The sequence below is a fragment of the Crocodylus siamensis genome, chromosome 9 (genome assembly GCF_052110815.1).
Source record: "Crocodylus siamensis isolate JL-2025a chromosome 9, ASM5211081v1, whole genome shotgun sequence".
NCBI lineage: Eukaryota > Metazoa > Chordata > Crocodylia > Crocodylidae > Crocodylus > Crocodylus siamensis.
In genome coordinates, this window is record NC_143403.1 from 59,257,850 (window position 1) to 59,275,751 (window position 17,902).

General features: G+C 45.2%; 1 protein-coding gene and 1 pseudogene across 1 annotated transcript; one reads left to right on the forward strand and one right to left on the reverse strand.

Annotated features, from left to right (window-relative positions):
• Window positions 1-12,284: 12,284 nt before the first annotated feature.
• On the reverse strand, window positions 12,285-12,530 carry LOC149857717 (U2 spliceosomal RNA; annotated as a pseudogene).
• A 344-nt stretch (window positions 12,531-12,874) lies between these two features.
• On the forward strand, window positions 12,875-17,644 carry SDF2L1 (stromal cell derived factor 2 like 1). The gene is made up of 3 exons (XM_090063854.1): window positions 12,875-13,199; window positions 13,417-13,613; window positions 16,564-17,644. Exons 1-3 carry the CDS (start codon window positions 13,034-13,036, stop codon window positions 16,840-16,842), a joined length of 642 nt encoding a protein of 213 aa, XP_089919980.1. The 5' UTR covers window positions 12,875-13,033; the 3' UTR covers window positions 16,843-17,644.
• The last annotated feature ends 258 nt before the right edge of the window (window positions 17,645-17,902 follow it).

The window sequence follows — 17,902 nt, forward strand, 5'->3', positions numbered from 1 at the left end:
GGAGAGCTGAATTCAAGACCGCTCTGTTCCCAATAGATTGTCATCACCTCTGCCTAGAGCCAGCTCATCCGCTTTCAGCAATTGAACATTATTTAGCAATAGGGGAATAGTCTGGCAATTTGCAAGTCTGCTGAAGAAATGTTTGATTAAATGTGAACAAACACTAGGTAAGAATTCAGAGATGTTTTGGGGAAATTCACAGACAGAAGAAGAGGTGCAGTGCATTGCAGAAATAATTCTCTGTACATGTATTGCCCTGTCTACCCATGAGATGCAGTTAGGCAGTTTTGATTTCTTCCAAAAGATGGCAGTGCTGCACAAAAGTACTAGCCAGTTTACTACTACACTGTCTGACAAGGAATAATTCAAAAGATAGTCACTCCGGAGTTCAACTACAGTAATTCTCCCATGATATTATGCAGACAGATGATCTAGATGATCTACTCAGGTCCCTTCCGACCCTAGAAACTATGAAACTACTATGACAGGGTTCTTTGGGTGAATCTGATACCTTTTATTAGACCAACTTAAATAGTTGGAAACATTTTTCTTAGCAAGCTTTTGGGTTTAAAAACCCCTTGTCACACTGAGGAAGCATCTGCAGTTGGTGTGTGCTCTCCCCGGATGTAATGACACCCCTGTGATATTATGACACTAGTGGAAATCCAGCCTATTCGGCATGATCACAGACCAACCAGAGCTATCTCCATGCATAAATTTCCTTTGGTTTTCAACATCCTGCTTGCCACCAAACAACTTCAAGGGAAACAGACTATTCCAACTTTTCTTTGAGCCTAATCTGCATATAAAATGAACGCTTCCAAACAGGAGATTTTACCCCATCTTCAACTCTCCTATAAATTGTAAATTTTCATTTCTAACCAGGAGAACTTTTACAACCTTTTCTCCTATGCCTAGAGAAGGGGGCTTGTGCCCAAAAGCTTGCAATTAAAGACTTTTTTTTTGCATAAATCTAGTTAGTCTAATAAAAGATATCACCTCTACCATGAGTTCAGATTCCTTTTGCCTCTAGACCAATACAGCTACAGCCTAGATACCTGACCTATGATATTATGACACTAGTGGAAATCCAGCCTTTTGGCATGATCACAGACCAAGCAGAGCAATGTTCATACATAAATTTCCTTCCTTTTGTAACACTTCTTTCTTTTAAACTGAATTCTGCTTCACAACAATTTCGTAGCCAGGATTCTGTCTTCTATAAGTAGTGATAATTGAATATTGAAAAATTGTCATGAACCAGCCAAAATGCAATAAACTTTTCTTTTCTTTTCTTTTCTTTTCTCATGTGGTTGAACCACATTCTTTCCATATGTATTAAATACGAGTGAGGTGCATTGCACAGGCAAGAATTTCAGGTCTGCATGGCTACCTATAGGCAGTCCAGAGGATGAGGAATATAACTTTGTGTGCCTCTGAATATTTGTGTAGTAGGACAAAGTTCTTTCCGCAAAGGATATACTGGGTGGCAGTTGATAGCTTATATAGAAATGCTGGGCTATGAGATGCAGAGATCATCAGTCTTAGCTCTGAAGGGAAGTCAAACTGGTTGGTTACAGTAAGCGTCCTTCAGCCATAAAATCTGTAAATCTGTGAATGGAGATAAATCAAAGTAAAACTGCTGTCTCTGTGTCCTAAAGGTGGATGCTGTTTAGTAGGGGGGGAAAGGATATAATTCTACACATAGGAACAAGCCCTGAGTCCAGAGCAGAGCTACAGTAAATGGGCTTTGCATGACAGAATGACTGTATTCAAGGGTTAACAAAGGGAATACTCCCCTTCTCCTGCTAAAGATGAAAAGGAGTGCTTGTGGCCCACACAGCCACAAGCACTGCTGTAACCCCAGGGCCTCTTTGCTTCCTCATGAGGAATTTTGGGCTAGTGAATCAAGGCAGTAAGCAACTCCATCAGTCATATTCCTGTCAGCCTCTTCCATAATCCCCTGTCCATGGTCTCATATGGAAAGTCACTACAGAACTTTGCTGTATAGAAGTCAGTACTGTGGACTGCCCTTGTGCAGGGTTTGTACCTGCGCCCCGTACAGAAGAAAAGCATGTTTCTCCTGCATTTTATGATGCATGTGCTGGAAAGGGTGGCTTAGACTTGGCTTCCAGGTTTCAAAGAGTTTTGAGATCCTTGGAGAGGGACAGTGCTACTAAACTCTGATTGCAATGATGGTGGGCACTTCTACATGTGTGCTGTAATGCACAGTAGCCTATTTTGCTGTGCATTAGAGAGTCATGGCAAAAACTGTGCTAATACGCTATTGTGTAGTAAAATTAAGCTACTACACATTAACAATGCACGCTAAAAAACTGTGCGCTTCTGCTACTGCACATCAGGGCAGTGTGGCAGGGCACTGTTTGTGCCTGCCACTTTAAGGGCCAGAAGACAGCAGCTGGCAGGTGCCTGATTAGGGCAGCCAGTTTAGATTCAGGGCTGCCCATATCAACAGGGTATTTTGCTGCTGGGAGGCCAGACAACAACATTGCCTGGCTGCAGGTATCATCTGGAGGTAAGGGAGGAGCTGTAGGGGATGGTCAGGAGGCTCGTGGTCCTGGGCATGACCTAAAACTGCACCATGCTGGGAGTGGGTGGCCTGGTGGGACTCTCAGTGGCACAGGAGCCCCCAGGAAATACCAGGCCAGTTACCACCCTGGTGAAAGGTGGGTTGGGGCTCCTTAACCCCTAACCCCCACAACCAGGTGAGTTACCCGCTTTGTAGGGTCTAGAAGGTGGACCCCAGGGAAAAAGAGAGTCGAGCCATAGACTCTTAACCTGTCTTGGCATTCCCCAACTGGTCCAAGCTGGTGCCAGGACTGGAAGGGTCAAAGGGCCAGCGGCCCACCGCGAGGAATGCCCAAGAGCTGAGGGCCTGGGGTTCTGACTGGCTTGGAGGTGGGCCAGGGCTAATAGGCAGCGGTCCTGGGGGGCCACACCCATAAGGGGGAGCAGCTCAGGGAGCTATGCAGCCAGGAATGAAGGCAGAACGGGCTGCCTGAATGGAGGGATCTATGTGGGGTCCAACTAGTAGGATTCTGTGGCCCAGTGCAGGGCCAGTGATATGGATAACATCTGGATGCCATCTGCAAGGCTTGGGCTGCAGTGTAGGGGAGGAACAGAGCTGCAGGTAGCGTGCCCTGGCATTGGGGCAAGAAATGGGCAGCCTCCTGCTTTATTAACATCAATTAAATAACAACAAGGCATGGCAGGATAGAAGGTGGGCGGTTAACCCAGAAACAGGTGGGCGGGCCACTGGGAAATCAGCCCCCAGAAGGCTCCCTGTTACAGGCAGTCTAATGTGTATTTAGTTAGTACCTCACATTAGAGGTACAAAATTTAATGCACAGTAGAAAAGCACATTAATGAATGTGTAGATGCATTCAGTGAGTGTTCAGTAGGGTTTTCCTTCCAGCTGCAGAGATGGCTTCTAGTGCCTGCCACTACATGAACTCCCCTTGGATAGATTCCCACCCCGCTTTTTTTTCTCCCTTGCTTGCATACTATTTTTAAATACAGTTTTACTCTGAAAATTGACTCTGTAAAATGGCCCCTTCATGCCTCACCCCAGAGGAAAACCACATAATTTTGCTAATTGCTTCCCTTGACATCTCAACCTGGGAGCTGAAAATGAAGCTGGGCTTCCAAGCATTGCACTGTCTAATAAAGACACTGAAAATTAAACATTACCCAATGCTTCTCTAGGGACTGAATGAGCTAAAAGAGAATGTAGCTCACCCCCTTCAGCTGGGTTGGCTCTGCAGGTGTAAGAAGAACATCACAAGCACTTCACTTTTTTTTCTAGTCACTAAAAGTTAGTGGAGCTACCTTCAGAGACAAAATATACCATTTCCATATGCTCTTTCCTCATGCCAAAACCACACATTACGCTGATTTTAAATGTTGTACTTTTAGACAGGATGACTTAAGAGTTTGGCCCTAACACACAAATACTGTACACCTCAGTGGGAGCAGGATGTGGAAGAAGGCTTGAACAGTTAATGCAGACCATAATTGGTGCAAATCCAGAAAAGCAAGGAGGTCCTGAACCAAAAGACCAAAGATGACTGAAGTCAAGTGATTCTTATTGACTGCCATGGTTTTTGGGCCAAGTCCTTAAATGTCCTTACATTAAGCATGGGATTATTCCTATTAAGGCATTAATAGAAAGACAACTACTACCTGCAGACTTGAAGCCATGTGTCTGTGTAAGTGCTTTGTTGGATCAGGGCCTGAGTCACTTTTTCCAAAGTTCAGTTATGCTCCCAACTATTCAGTAGCATTTTCAGAGGCTTCCAGCATTGCAGAGAAGGGCTTTTGCTAATAATGTATGCTGCCAGCGGCTAGGAGACCCACTTGTCTGAACATGCCACCAATAAAATGCATTTTGTTTTTCTGTTCCTTCAGCTTTGGGGAGTTAATCTTTACTTGAGATTACAGTAGTAGGTAAAGAAGACTTGCTTTACTTTTCCCTAGCATAAAATTTATTTGAAATTACTGTAATAAAATACAACCCCCCCCTTTAATGAGACAAAGCAGAAGCTGCTTCTAAAATGACAGGCAATAACATTTTCTTCTCTTGCCCAGCTTCATACATTGACAAAACATTAAATGAAGAGTTTAAATCTTCTAGATGAAGGTTAGCTTGAAAAGGTCTTCCTCTCTTTTATTTTTAATTCCAGTGACTTTGCGTGTATAGCCCCTTCCCACGGTGTCATCTTCAAGTGCTCCGGTTCCCCAGTGATGAGCCTCAGGAGAACTGAGGGCTGGGTGGGTGGTGACCGTGTTCCATAGAATTTGCCCTGAAAGGGACTTCCCAGGTGAGATGGCAGTTTCCCAATCCCTCGAGAGAGCTCCTTGGAACAACTGCATAAAGTAATTGCATCAGAGAGAGCAAAGAAAAACAGCTACCCTTCTGGACCAGTACACATGGGAGGGTGACTGACTGAGCCTGAGCTCTGCTGAGGCACCTTTGATTGCACTAACATACATGAGTCTGAGCTCCAGAGTCGCGGTCCAGAAGTTCTGCATGCTCCTGATGGACATAAAGGTAATTTTGAATCATTCTTCTCCACATTCAGATGTATCTTAAAGGGAATGGAAAAAGAAGGGCTTTAGGACTTGTCCTGCTCCCATTAAAGAGCAAATAAGAGGAGGATGGGTGTTATACTGGACCAGGAAAAAGGTTTTAGAAACATCATTCATTCCTAGCTAACGAGGGGTGGAGAAGACATTAAAGTGGTGTGGGCATTGGTGCAACTGGCCGAAGCCCCGTGTTTGAGAGTTCAAGGCCATAACAGAGATCTGACATACCTTCAGCTCTCCTGTGAAATGTGAATTTTCATTTCCACCTAGGAGAAATTTTACAATCTTTGCATTCTCCTATGCCTGAGGAGAAGGGTGAATATGCCCGAAAGCTTGCAAAAAATAAATTTAGTTGGTCTAATAAAAAAAACAAATCTAGTTGGTCTAATGAAAGATATGGCCTCAGGCCATAACAGAAGCGCTCATGGCGTGGCCACATCAGATTCCAATGAATCTGTGTCTTCTACTAAATGCCTTGTCATATGAACATGAGAAAGAAAAGGTCTGGGGAAGGATGTTTGAAAAAGACAGTGAGGTTGTGATGTGTTTGCTCTCCAGCTCAAGCAATCCAGGTGATAGCCAGAGGAGGGAATATCATCCACCTGCACTTGGTATTCTAGGGAGGCATCCTGCCACCTCGGTGCACAACGGGAGATGTGGGTGCATTCTGGGATCACCATTTCATTCTGTAAATAACATCCCAGAGATCCTTGGTGTGGTCATAAAAGTCAGGGACAGGAAAGGAAAGCACAGAGATAAAGGGCATAGGTGTTTTCCTCCAGTTTTGCTGTTCCCACAACATAAGTTCTGGGATAAATTACTAAACTCTTGTCTTCTGCAGTTTCCTCCTTTGCAGAACAGACATGATAAAACTCACCTGTCTCCTGGGGTGTGGTGAGGTGAAATCACTAATGCTTTTAACATGTCAAAACCTAAGATCTGCAGATGGAAGGTATCAAAAAAGTATACAATGTCTTGATTTTTAATATTATTAGTAATTGAGCTAGCAAATCAAGGTTCTTGCCTCTGCAAGAGCCAGGGTATTCCGAACCACGCAGTCACAGCTCTCCTAATATCAGGCTGCCGGTGATTGACACCCTTTTCTTTGTTTGGTACAGACAGCCACGTTCTCAACCACACCAACGAACTGGAAAGCCAGGCTGAGACCACCAGCTCCCTGCAGATGCTGGGATCCAATGGTGAGGCCTTACTTCACAGACATTTCCTCTTTAGCCTATTTCTGAGTAATGGAAAAGAGAACCAGGATGATCCTTTCTCCTCTTCGTGTTAGGCTGCACAGGAGCTCTCCAACTTTGTTGATTTCTTTATTGACATGGGTGTATGAAACAGCCTCCAACAGATCATGAAAGATGCGGTCTAGAAAATAAAGGAGGTAACGTTGGAGGTGAGGGCTGTTGGCCTGATTTCTGTGAAACTTAGCATAATCATTTTGTCTCAGGGCATTATCCTTCCACACCCAGCTAAGAGGGAGACTGGATAGAAAACCGAAAAAGCAGGATCATATGTGTGTGTGACTTTTAGGCTCAAGACTATAACTGCATGAAACAAATCTCAGACACAACTCCCACCATCTCGAAAGGCGAGCCTGGTGGCTGGAGGCAGAAGGAAGTCTTCACCTGTTCTGCTGGGCTGGGAAGGAATGTCTCCAGAGCTTGCACAGCAAGCCCCATTATCTCGAAGGGCTATGGCATCAGCAAGGTGCCATGAAGACCTCACCTATTCTTCCCAAAATGTGAGGTTGTATCTGCTTAAAATAGAACAAATAGAGTTCTACTTTTTTCAATAATGTATTTTATTTCTTTTTTTATTTTTATTTCTACACATTCATCACTACTATAGACCCCTAAACTATACATGAAATATCCGTTAGGTCCTTGGAAACTAAATATTTAAAAAACTTCTCTGCAAACTAACCTCCTCTTTTCATACTTCCTGGCTGTACTTGAGTGACTAAGCTCCCTGGCACACATTACATTTCCAGCACAGTTAATGTGTTAATTGCACCACAAATAGCAACAAGTCAAATGTTCATCAAACTTATGGTGCCATAAAATGGCAAATCAGCCATAAAGATATTCCCTGTCTTTATGGCTGGTTTATAGTGCACCATCAACCGACTACATGGCATCTCCCAATGCCTTGATGCTGACCTTTAGGTAACTGTCAGCATCAGGACTAGAGCAGCCCTGGGTCTAAAATCTGGCTGAGGGCTGCCCTGGTCCCAGTGCTGACAATAACCAATTGTCAGCATTGGGATGTGGGCTTGCTAGGACTTGGTGCCTTAAAGAACCTTGCCCTGCAGTCCCCGTTCTTTAAGCTCTTTAAGTGCTGGGTCCTGGTGTGCCTCAGGGCATGGGACAGCTCCAGGGTCTGGGATACAGCTCTTCTGTGCCTGATCTTCAGGATCAAATGAGACAGTCCTTGGTCTGAATCAGCGCCAAGGATGCATGGTGCCTGGTGCTCAGCCGAACATTTGGATCCAGCAACAGACCATGCTGGGGTCTGGGACAAAGCCAGCCCCACCCCAATTGCCAGGATCAGGCTGGGGGCAGATCCAGATCCTGAACCCCAAGGGATGCCAACTGTTTCTTTAAAAGTAGGTGCACAGCTGGGCATGAACAAGCTTCTCCCATCCCTACCTGCACGTAGCTCTTTAAAAAGGCACGCATCACAAATAGTTAGGGATGAGTGAGCATCCCATCCTCCTCTGCTCATGCTGGGGGCACCTCTTTAAATGAGTGCATGCAGCAGAGGATGGGCGACCTCCTCCATCCCCAGTTGTACTGGGGTGGCACTGTGAGCCCAACATTAAAGAGCATCTCCCCAGTGTTGGGCTTATGGCACCCACAGAGCATAAAAAAGCAGGGTGGGCATTCAAATGGGGCTCCCAGCTGCACTGTGGCTTATTACAGATACAGAGCATCTTGAGCCCCACATCAGGGAAAGCCTCCTAGATTTCAGGTTCATGGGACCCTGGATCCCCAGGTGCCCATCTACTTTTTGATACTCCAAGGTGCCTATGGAAGCAATATCTGGGGGGTGGGGAGCTCCCAGCACCCCAGCTGCCACTACCATGTGCATGTGGGGTCCAGCTGGGGAGTAGGAAGCTTCCTACTCCCCAGCTGCAGGTACCCCCATATGCTAGCAGCTGGTGGTTGACCAACTGGGGTTTAAATAGCATAGTCTCCCCTGCCTCCCCTTTGAATCCAAGATTTCATGAATGAGGTATTCTTCCAGTCCCTAGATTGTCGCGGGGGTGGTGGAGGCTGCGTCCAGTATAGGAAGGCATTCTCTTCATACTGGTATGTCTTGAGGGGTGCATGGAATATTGGGTGGATTTTTAGGGTTCAAGCTGGTTATAATTCATGCCATGGGGTTGATCTGTCAGTTAATACAGTAAGGGCCACAGACACAGTGGTCCAGTTTTTGTGAGGGCCAGGCTGTATGGTGTTGGGTTAGTCACCCAAACTTTCTGGCCCACAGAGTATGTGAGCCCTGGCTGGTGGTGCAGACCTGCCTGTGGCATATAATCTTCCTTATCCTTTTGAAGATGTTGTTATGGTTCCTCTTTAACCTGGTGGAGAGGCTGTACCAATTCTGTAGCTGCCAGGCTCATGGTTTCTGTGGGTAGCAATGGGGGAAAGTGGGAGTGGGATCCATAGTTCAGAACAAAACAGCTTTGCCCAGTGGAGCAATGTTCAGAGCTGTTCTATGCAAATTCTGTGAGCGTCAATAAGGAGGACCAGTTGTCTTGCTAGAAGTTCAGGTACCAGCACAGGGACTGTTCCACATCATCAACCTGGCAGCTACAGAACTGACACAACACATCCACCAGGTTCAGGAAAAACTGAAACAGTTAACTGACATTAAGGGTCTGAGCTAAAGCCTAGTAAGGTCAAGGAGAGATTGCCATTGACCACAGTAGGCTTTGAATCGAGCGATCAGACATGGGCCCTACGTTGAGTGCGATCAGACGTGGGCCCTACATTCCTTGCTGAAGGCTAGTAGCAGTCTAATAAGTGGAACCCAGGAAGTCTGATGCCTGGGGTGTTCTCAGTAAGCAAGGGCTTGTCTACACACTGAGTTGTACTGGTTCAGCTAAAACAGGTTGACTTGGGGCATTGCTGCCTTGCCTCTGCACCATGTCTGCAGTGCACTACCATGAAACACAGCCCTCCTTCTGCTCCTCACACCAAATCCCCCAAATGAAGTGAAGTAGCCTTCTTAGAGAGGCTCCGAGCATGTGCCAACAAACAGGCCAGGGCAAAAAGCCTAAGAGCTGTGCTGGACACGTGCTCTGGCACCCTCTAAGGAGGCTATGTTGCCTCAATTCTGGGATATGGCACATGTGGAGTGGCAATGAGTGCGTGGGACCTGCCTCACTGTGGTTCTTGCAGGCACAGCATGGAAACAGTGTAAAAGCACCCTTTGTGTGTAAACAAGCCTGAGAGCTGCCTGCTAGGCTGACCGAGTTGTCAGTCAGTGCTTTTGTCCTGCACACCAACCAGATGGCTCAAAACTTGCTTCACAAAGACCACAATAATAGAAAGGAAAATCCTCTTGTATAAGACGATGCTTTGGGTCAGCATCCCCATTTCAAGATAGACTTGTACCTAATAGCTCCCTGTTCCTGCGTTTCCAATGCAAAACCAATTGCTACTGCCATATCAATGCAGGGTGGGTTTTCAGGAGTCTGATGTATCCCCAGGTACAACTGAATTGACACTGTGGGTGCTCAGTATCTCTAAAAACCAAACCCACAGCTTTTTGCATAAGTGAGGATTGCAGGATAAAGTGAGTAAAGGCCTAAGCCACGCTAGCTGTGAACTAACTTCTCAGTTAGACTGATGTAGCTCCATACATTTTTTTTGTTTCATTTGATTAAAGGAAAATTATGATGGTGCTCCCAACCAAGAAGCTGATGTCTTCATCCAACCCTCTGTCGTATAATTTCAGGGGAGAGTTACCTGCAGCTCGCAGCAGCTTACCAAAAACAATAGCAGCCCCTGTAGCAATAATGTGGCTGTTAATTGCCATGGTTGTTTGGCACTCACGGGGTTCTTTGTTGGCAACCGTTCTAACCCAATTATGTTTCTAAAGTACAACTGAAAAGCATTGTAGGGAGCACCATGTAAACTGTACTAAATGCACTGGGAGTTAGTGACCTCCCAGAAAGACAAAACAGGTGCCAGCTAAAGCCCCAAACGATTGATTTTCCACGGCTAAAACGGCAACCACAGACATCTGTTTTGCCCTCTTTAAAAAACAGCAACAAAAGTGAGTTGTTGTCTTAGAAGAAGACAGAAGCCTCTAAGAATGGAATATAACTGTGGCATTTGAGAGTCAAACAATACACCAGCCTCATTTGTTTTCTTTAGGATCAGACACTTAAGCATCTAGCAAAAAAAAAAAAGTTTATTACTAGAAAGACACAGTGCGGGGGTGGGGAAAGACAGTTGTAACAGAGATTTAGGATAGAAGCTTGATTTAATACAGACAATTTAAACAGTCACGAGCCAGAAGTCAGAGATGCTTCTCTACATATGTAGTCAGTCAAGGCCAACAAAACAAATGATAAACATCTGAGTGATTCAGTGAGTGACATCATGTGGGAAGCAAAAGGCTTTGCAGATCCAGCGCTGGTGGAAGAGATGAAGTCAGATGAATATTTTCTGATGCTCACGCTTGCTTGCAGTGTGGATGTACTGTCCAAACCAACTAATTAGAGTAAAAGCAGTGCTGCAATTTTGTTAATTTGCACACATGCACTACCCCAGCCTAGAAGACTTACCTCCAGAGCTGAAAGTCCTTTTTGCTCACTCTCTTGGGGGCTTTTTAGCTGTACCCCAAACAAGTTACATATAGCATTCAGAGAGGCATTCAGCTGGTAGCTTGACTTTCTCACACCACCATGCGACAATGGGATATACTAGACAGGCTGTCTCCTGTTGATATAGTGATGAGAAATATTGTCCTCTTCTTTCCAGTACCACAGACAAAAAGAATGGTTTTGTTTTCGCCTGCAGAACTGCACAAGGATTAAGAAGGAATCCATAAATTATCCCAGATACATTTTATACATCCACTTTTCTGTTACAAATGTTATATATAGTGGAATAATTGCTTTATGTTATAGACTTTTCACAGGAGCAGTTGGGATAAAAACATGATCCTTCTGCTCCAAAAGTGCCTTCATATATCATTTAAGATCCATGAAAATCACTCCCAACTATTACCAGTGTAGTTAGTGCCTATGCCAGATGGTCCAGAAGCTCTGATTCCTTTCAGCTGGGACCAGTGATGCATATGCATACTAGCCAGTCCATTCCTGGCTTTGCTTTTCTACCCTTTGTTAAGGGGGGCATTGTGAGGGACAAGCGCTGTGCTGCTGACAGGGTCACTACACTCCTTGGACTGTGGTATATGCTGAGTACTATAGTGATTGCATTGTTGTATAGACACTCAGACCTGAACTAAATTAATACTAACTGGCTTGAGAACAGAAGAGCCTAGGCACAGCAACACAGAGACTGCTGAGGGCCACTTTACCCACCTGTTTGGGTGGGTTTTCCAGAATGCACAGAGCTTCATGCTGCCATGGATAAGACTCCTGGACTAGCTGGTTGAACATTAACTCAGCTCTGTCTACACTATACTGTGGTGTAGATATACACGTTGTTTCCAAAATCTCTTGCAAACTAAGCAGCCAGCGTTCCTCGCAAACCGATATGCACCAACATAACTTCCCTGACCCCTTCAGCCTTGTCATCAGGACCATCTAAAACTTTCCTACATGTATTTTTTTTTTGCTGAAACCTAAACAAACATGTTAGTAGACGTTGTCTGCTTTCCTCAAGAAATGGTTTTGTTTTCTTCATTTTCTGAAAAGAATTAAAATGTTCTGGTGTTGCATTTTCCACCTCTTTGACAGAAAGTGCACATTTTCAGTGGAAAAAAAAATGACTCAGGCTGCTGTTCTGATGTCATGTAACACTGGCCCAGCAGCGTGGGATTGTGCTGAGGCCTGACACTTTCCTTGGAGTTTGCTTGAGCAGCTGCAGGCACCTGGCTCTTGCACAGGGATGCTAGTGGCTTGGCATGGGTTGGTCACAGGGCATCACACATGGGCAGGGGGGTCTTTTTTTTTTTTTTCCCTGTTTTTTTGCACTGGTCCTGGAAGCACTGTAATACCAGGTCAATGCATGGAGTGGATGGAGCACGCTCCAGTTCCACCACCCAATGCCAAAAAGAATCTGCTCAATATAGACCTGCTGTGGAGAACATATCAGAGACAATCACCTGCCCTGGGGAGCTCGCCTACGTGGTCCCCCTGCTTATGCATGATATTAGTCCAAAACCAACATGTATGATCTTAGTTCAAAGCCAAAGGGCTGTATAGCTCACATGCCAGGTAGGGTTGCCAACCCTCCTGGATTGCCTGGGAGGCTACTGGAATCAGCATCCATCTCCCGGTGACTACTGAAAGCAATCCAGGAGATTTTAATAGGATATTTTCAGAAAATGAAATTAATGACATTATGTCATGTTGGGGGACAAAAAGTCCTCTGGAATAGCTCCAGACAGAGGTGACAACCCTAATGCCAGGCAAGACGCCCGGGCCCGAGCAGGAGCTAAACTGAGCTCACACCAGTCGCAGCAGAAGCAAGCGGGGACTTCAAGCAATCACTGAGGTGCCACGCCGCCTGCTCTGATTGGTTGCGCCAGCCTCAGCGCCGGACCAATGAGCTCCTCCCTCGTGTGCGGAGCCTGCTCAATGCGGAAACCACTTCCGCACCGAGGTGGGTAGGGATTGGCCGGCTATGGTGCTGGCAGCGCGCGATTGGCCGGGCCGCCGGCTGCGGAAGTGGGGCCCCTGAGGCAAGGCGAGGGCCGGGGTTGAGGAGAAATGAGGTGTCTCGGTCTCGGTCTCCGGCTCCTGCTGTTGCTGCTGCTCGCGGCGCTGCTCGGTGGGGAGGCCGCGGCGGGCGCCGTCACCTGCGGGTCGGTGCTGAAGCTGCTCAACACCCGGCACAGTGTGCGGTTGCACTCGCACGAGGTCAAGTACGGATCCGGTGAGCGCCCGGCGGCCGGGGGGGAGGGGGGAAGAGCCCAGTGAGGGGCCGGGGGCCCAGGCAAAGTCGTCCCGCTCCGCGTGTGGCCCCCCCACCGGTTCCTGGGCTGCGCGGTGGGCGGACGGGCTTGAGGTCCGGCGCCACTGTCCCCTCGCTCGGCATAATGCGGGGCTCCCCGGGGACTACCGCTGACTCTCGCCGGGACTGCTCCGAACAGGCAGTGGGCAGCAGTCGGTGACGGGTGTCGACACACCCGACGATGCCAACAGCTACTGGCGCATTCGAGGGAAAAGCGACGTTAGCTGCCAGCGAGGCACAGCGGTGAAGTGCGGGCAAGCCATACGCCTGACCCATGTCAACACAGGGAAGAACTTGCACACGCATCACTTCGCCTCGCCGTTGTCCAACAACCAGGTGAGGGGCGCTGCAGGCTGGCATGGGTAGGTCACGGGGCTCTCGCCTCGTTTCCCAAATGAGTTCTGGCTGCCCAACACCAGGAGACATTTCAAAGTGCTTTTCTGCAGCCCCGAATTAGGTGTTCAGATCCAAATTGGTGAAATCGAAGCCTTGCTGCTATTGTTGGTGTTTACTGTTGGCTAATTTAGGGTGTTCCTTTCCCCCTGTGCTGAATCCCGCTCCGAGGCATCTCGCCAGGTGTCCCCAGGTATCGTGTAGGGAGAACAGTGGTGAGTTCTGCTTTGTGGTCTGGCTACCTAGAAATGAAGTGCTGTGATGCTGAGCATGGCAGTACGTAAGTGTCAATTTGCGATTCTAGCGCTTGGTCTGAATCTCTGTTTTCGCTTTTACTTTTCTGCCCCAGCCCTCCAAAAAACCTTTGCATGCAAAGTTTTATTTATTCTTCATGTTTGTGCACCTATAAAGCAATCTTTTCTTTCACTGCCCTGCTAGCTTCTATCATTGCCTGTCAGCAAGTACTTATTTGACATTTGATGATCCTTTATAGAATAACCATCCTAAATCTGTTGGAAGTGTTTATGATCATCTCTGGACTCTCTCTGAGGGAGAGAGCATGAAATAGTGGGTAGATCATTAGACTAAGAATTGGAAGACCTGACTCCTTTTTGGCTTGGCAACTGATATACCGTGCAAGTGTGCAAATCATATGCCTTTTACTTGTCTCTCCCTTGAATTTATACATTTAGATTTGAAGGTCCTTGATAAGTTTTGTATTAATTATATGGTGCCTAGAAAAACAAGGTCCAGATCTAGTTTGGGCTTCTAGATCGTACTGCCATATGAACAGTAATGAGATAAAGGACTGATATGAAATGTTTGTAAGAATGATTGAAAGAGTGGAAGAATCCACTAAAAACTGGCATAAAATTGCACATCATTCATCTACAGTAGCATTTCATGTAGAAATGGCCACTGACATACCTTTTATCCTGTGATTTATTTTCTCATGATGAGCTCTTTCATAAAAAAAGATGAACTATTAAGTTATTTGTAGATGTTTTGCTCTCTGAAGAATAAATATATTGCTAATTTTAATTCCAAATTTAAAAAAAATGGAAGAGCTGGATGCTTTTCTTAAAAGGATTATGCATTATCTGAAGTAAATCCTGTACAGCATTTTAGCAAGAGAAGGCTTCAGATGCCTTCCCAGTGAGTGATGGGACCTGGAACTAGGTTATCAGGCTTAATTGGAAGTCAGGCAGTTTTGAACTCTGATTTCAGTTCAACAAACTTATTTCACATTGCTGACCAACAGTATCCATATTTCATAAAATATGTCATTTTCACCTCTTTGGCCGCATCCAGATGAGCATAGACATGTAGTTTGTAGCACCACAGACCCATCTGTAGCGCCACACACCACACTTGCAGGTGTTTCCTGTGCTGCTGCTTTGCAGTGGAGGGGTGGGGTTTACACCAGGAGATCCCGGGGTCAAAAAAAAACCATGCGAAAAAATGGGGCAGCACTCACGGTGGCCGCACACGCCATCCAAAACCGGAGCCTGGCCAGCCAAAGCCACACTCTGGCTGCCAGCCAGGCTTCCAGCTGCAGGAGCACTGCAGCTACAACTCCCCAAGACCCCAGGTAGGCCTGCTGGGCCCAGCACAATTGTTGGGGCCAACTTCCCTGCCCCACCTGGGGTAGACTGCCACATGCCAGCACACATGTGGCACAGACATTTAGTGGGATCAAATAGCAGTAGAACAAGGTTTGCCACTGCTGCTTGTCCCCAGAGAAACAAACTTCTGCTCTTGTCTGGACATGGCCTTTAAATGCAAGTTCAACAAAAGAGGAATGGAAGTTGGGGGTAAAAGGCCACAGGTAACTCGGGTAGAATACTTTCAGGTGGCTTCATTTTTTGGTGAATGATCATTCATATTTAGCAATAAATATTTAAGAATATCTTGAGGGACAAGTGCTTCTGAATCTGATGCAACTTTAAATCAGTTTTGGGGGGTGGGGTAAGGGGTTCATTTGTATCAGCATGTTTCTTCTACAACACTGCTAGATTTGGTGCATGATTAAATTTATTTCCAGTTATGTTTTTGTCTTCAGTGGGTGCATCTACATGTTTATTAATGCACTGTAGTTACTGCACATTAAGTTTAGTACTTGGATGACCAAATACTAAATTGATGTGCAGTAAGTTGCACTACTGCACAGCAGCACTGGCTAATACTACTGTGTATTAGCCCGCGCTAACGCAGTAGCTTAATACTACTGTGCAGTAGTGTATTAGTACAGCTTTTGCCTGGCACACTACTGTGCAGTGTTACTAGGCTACTATGCAGTTAGCGTCTCGTGTAGACGCACCCAGTGAGAATTCATTTACGTTAGTCAAAAGACTGACTTATTTATTTATTTATTTATTTTGGAATAATCAGTCAACTGTTTTAAGTAGAAATTTATCTAAGATGAATATCCCTGTAGAAGTCTAAGTAAAATGGAAATTTGATTCCTTAGGAAAATTAAGGTAAGTCTGTGACTTTTCAACAAAAACTATTATGTTGACGAAATTGTTACCAAAAGTAACTGAAGTGAGAATTGTACTGCAACACAAATTTCCATAACAACTAAACTTACTGGAGTAGGGAGGAGAGTTCTACATCTCATGAGTATTTTATGTTGAACTACTTGATGTTGATAGTTTCTGTCCTGTGTAATTCTTTTGATTTTGTTTCTTTGTTTTTGACATTTTACCTCAGTTATAAAGGAAGTAGGTTACTGCATTTGAATTGGATCAGGTGCCACAAAGATGGTACAATGGTACTTCTTGTTTTCTATCCTTCCTTACTGCTTACATCTCTGCTAAGTGCTCAGTTTCTTTGAAATGCATTGATAGTGTTTCTTTAAATTCTTACTTCAAGAAGTCTGTATTTCTAACAGGAAGTGAGTGCCTTTGGTGATGATGGTGAAGGAGATGACCTGGATATCTGGACTGTGCAATGCAGTGGGACATACTGGGAGCGGGACGACGCAGTGCGCTTCAAGCATGTGGGAACTGAGGTGTTTCTTTCAATAACAGGGGAACAGTATGGCCACCCAATCAGAGGCCAACGGGAAGTTCATGGCATGTCTACTCCTAATCATCACAACTACTGGAAAGCAATGGAAGGAGTTTTCATTAAACCCAATGTGGAGCCTGCAAAACATGATGAGCTCTGAGTTTGTTTGAAGACTTAACCATGCTTGTTTAACCCCAGCTGATGAGCTGCTGCTCCATGGTCTCTTGCAAATACTGTCTTCTCCAAGTCACTGACTCTCAGTACAGCTGAAGGGCATTAGGAGGTTTCAGGAATCCATCGCTGCTGTGGGGGACTGCAGTTTCCTGGATCACACATTGAAACTTGAGTTTTATAGTTGAATTGGTAAAGCAGCTTGTGCTTCTGTTTGCTTTCACTGCAGTTTTCTTAGTTCATTGCTTTCTTCTCTTTTTCTTAGTCCAGAAGGAAGTGGCAAACTGAAGTAAAATCTCTCAGTCCCAAACACCGTACAGATTTGAATTTACTTTTTTGTAAACCCTGTGCAGTTATTTTTGGAAACTAGTCTGTGGTGTTTAGTGAAAGAAGGGTATTGAGTGCAAAGATGAAGTAAATTTAGAATGGGGAAAATTTCTCTTACCAAACTTGGGGTCTCGTGGAGAAGATGGAACTGCCAATCCAGTTTTTTCAGAAAAATATCTGTGGTTCACTTGAAAGGTGCTTCTGATATTTATTATGAGTGGCAGTGTGCGCTTTATCTGCATTGAGAATCTTCTCTTTCTAGAGATGTAAATGAAATACATTCTATGTTGTTGGGGCAAGAGCACTTATTTTTCACTTATTACTTTAAGAATTTGCATTTTGATAGTGGTTGTACTGCTACTATTTTAAATGATAAAATTGTTCTGTTCTGAGAACTACTCTAGAAAACTAGTATTTATAGAAAGCTGAGGTTCATTAAACAAATTATTTCATGTAGTCTGAAAGAGCAATTCTGTTGAGCCTTGACTTTTTACTCTTGCAAATAACCTCATGTGATTCAACATTAGAACGCAGATAAAAGAAAAGGATAGATATATAGGTATGTTTGCTTGGATTAGAAAAAAGGGACAGATTCTTGTTTCATGTATAGGTTTTGAACTTCTGAGAGAGGGACTGTGCTGTGAATACTACTAGTCAGAAACTTTGTTCTTGAACAAATCATTGAATTTCTCTGCACCTCTGTCCTCATATCTAAAAAGGAA

Coding starts and splice junctions, on each gene's coding strand:
- SDF2L1 (XM_090063854.1), top strand. CDS start 13,034: ATGAGGTGTCTCGGTCTCGGTCTCCGGCTCCTGCTGTTGCTGCTGCTC. Junction 13,200..13,416: donor CGAGGTCAAGTACGGATCCG/GTGAGCGCCCGG, acceptor TGCTCCGAACAG/GCAGTGGGCAGCAGTCGGTG. Junction 13,614..16,563: donor CGCCGTTGTCCAACAACCAG/GTGAGGGGCGCT, acceptor TATTTCTAACAG/GAAGTGAGTGCCTTTGGTGA.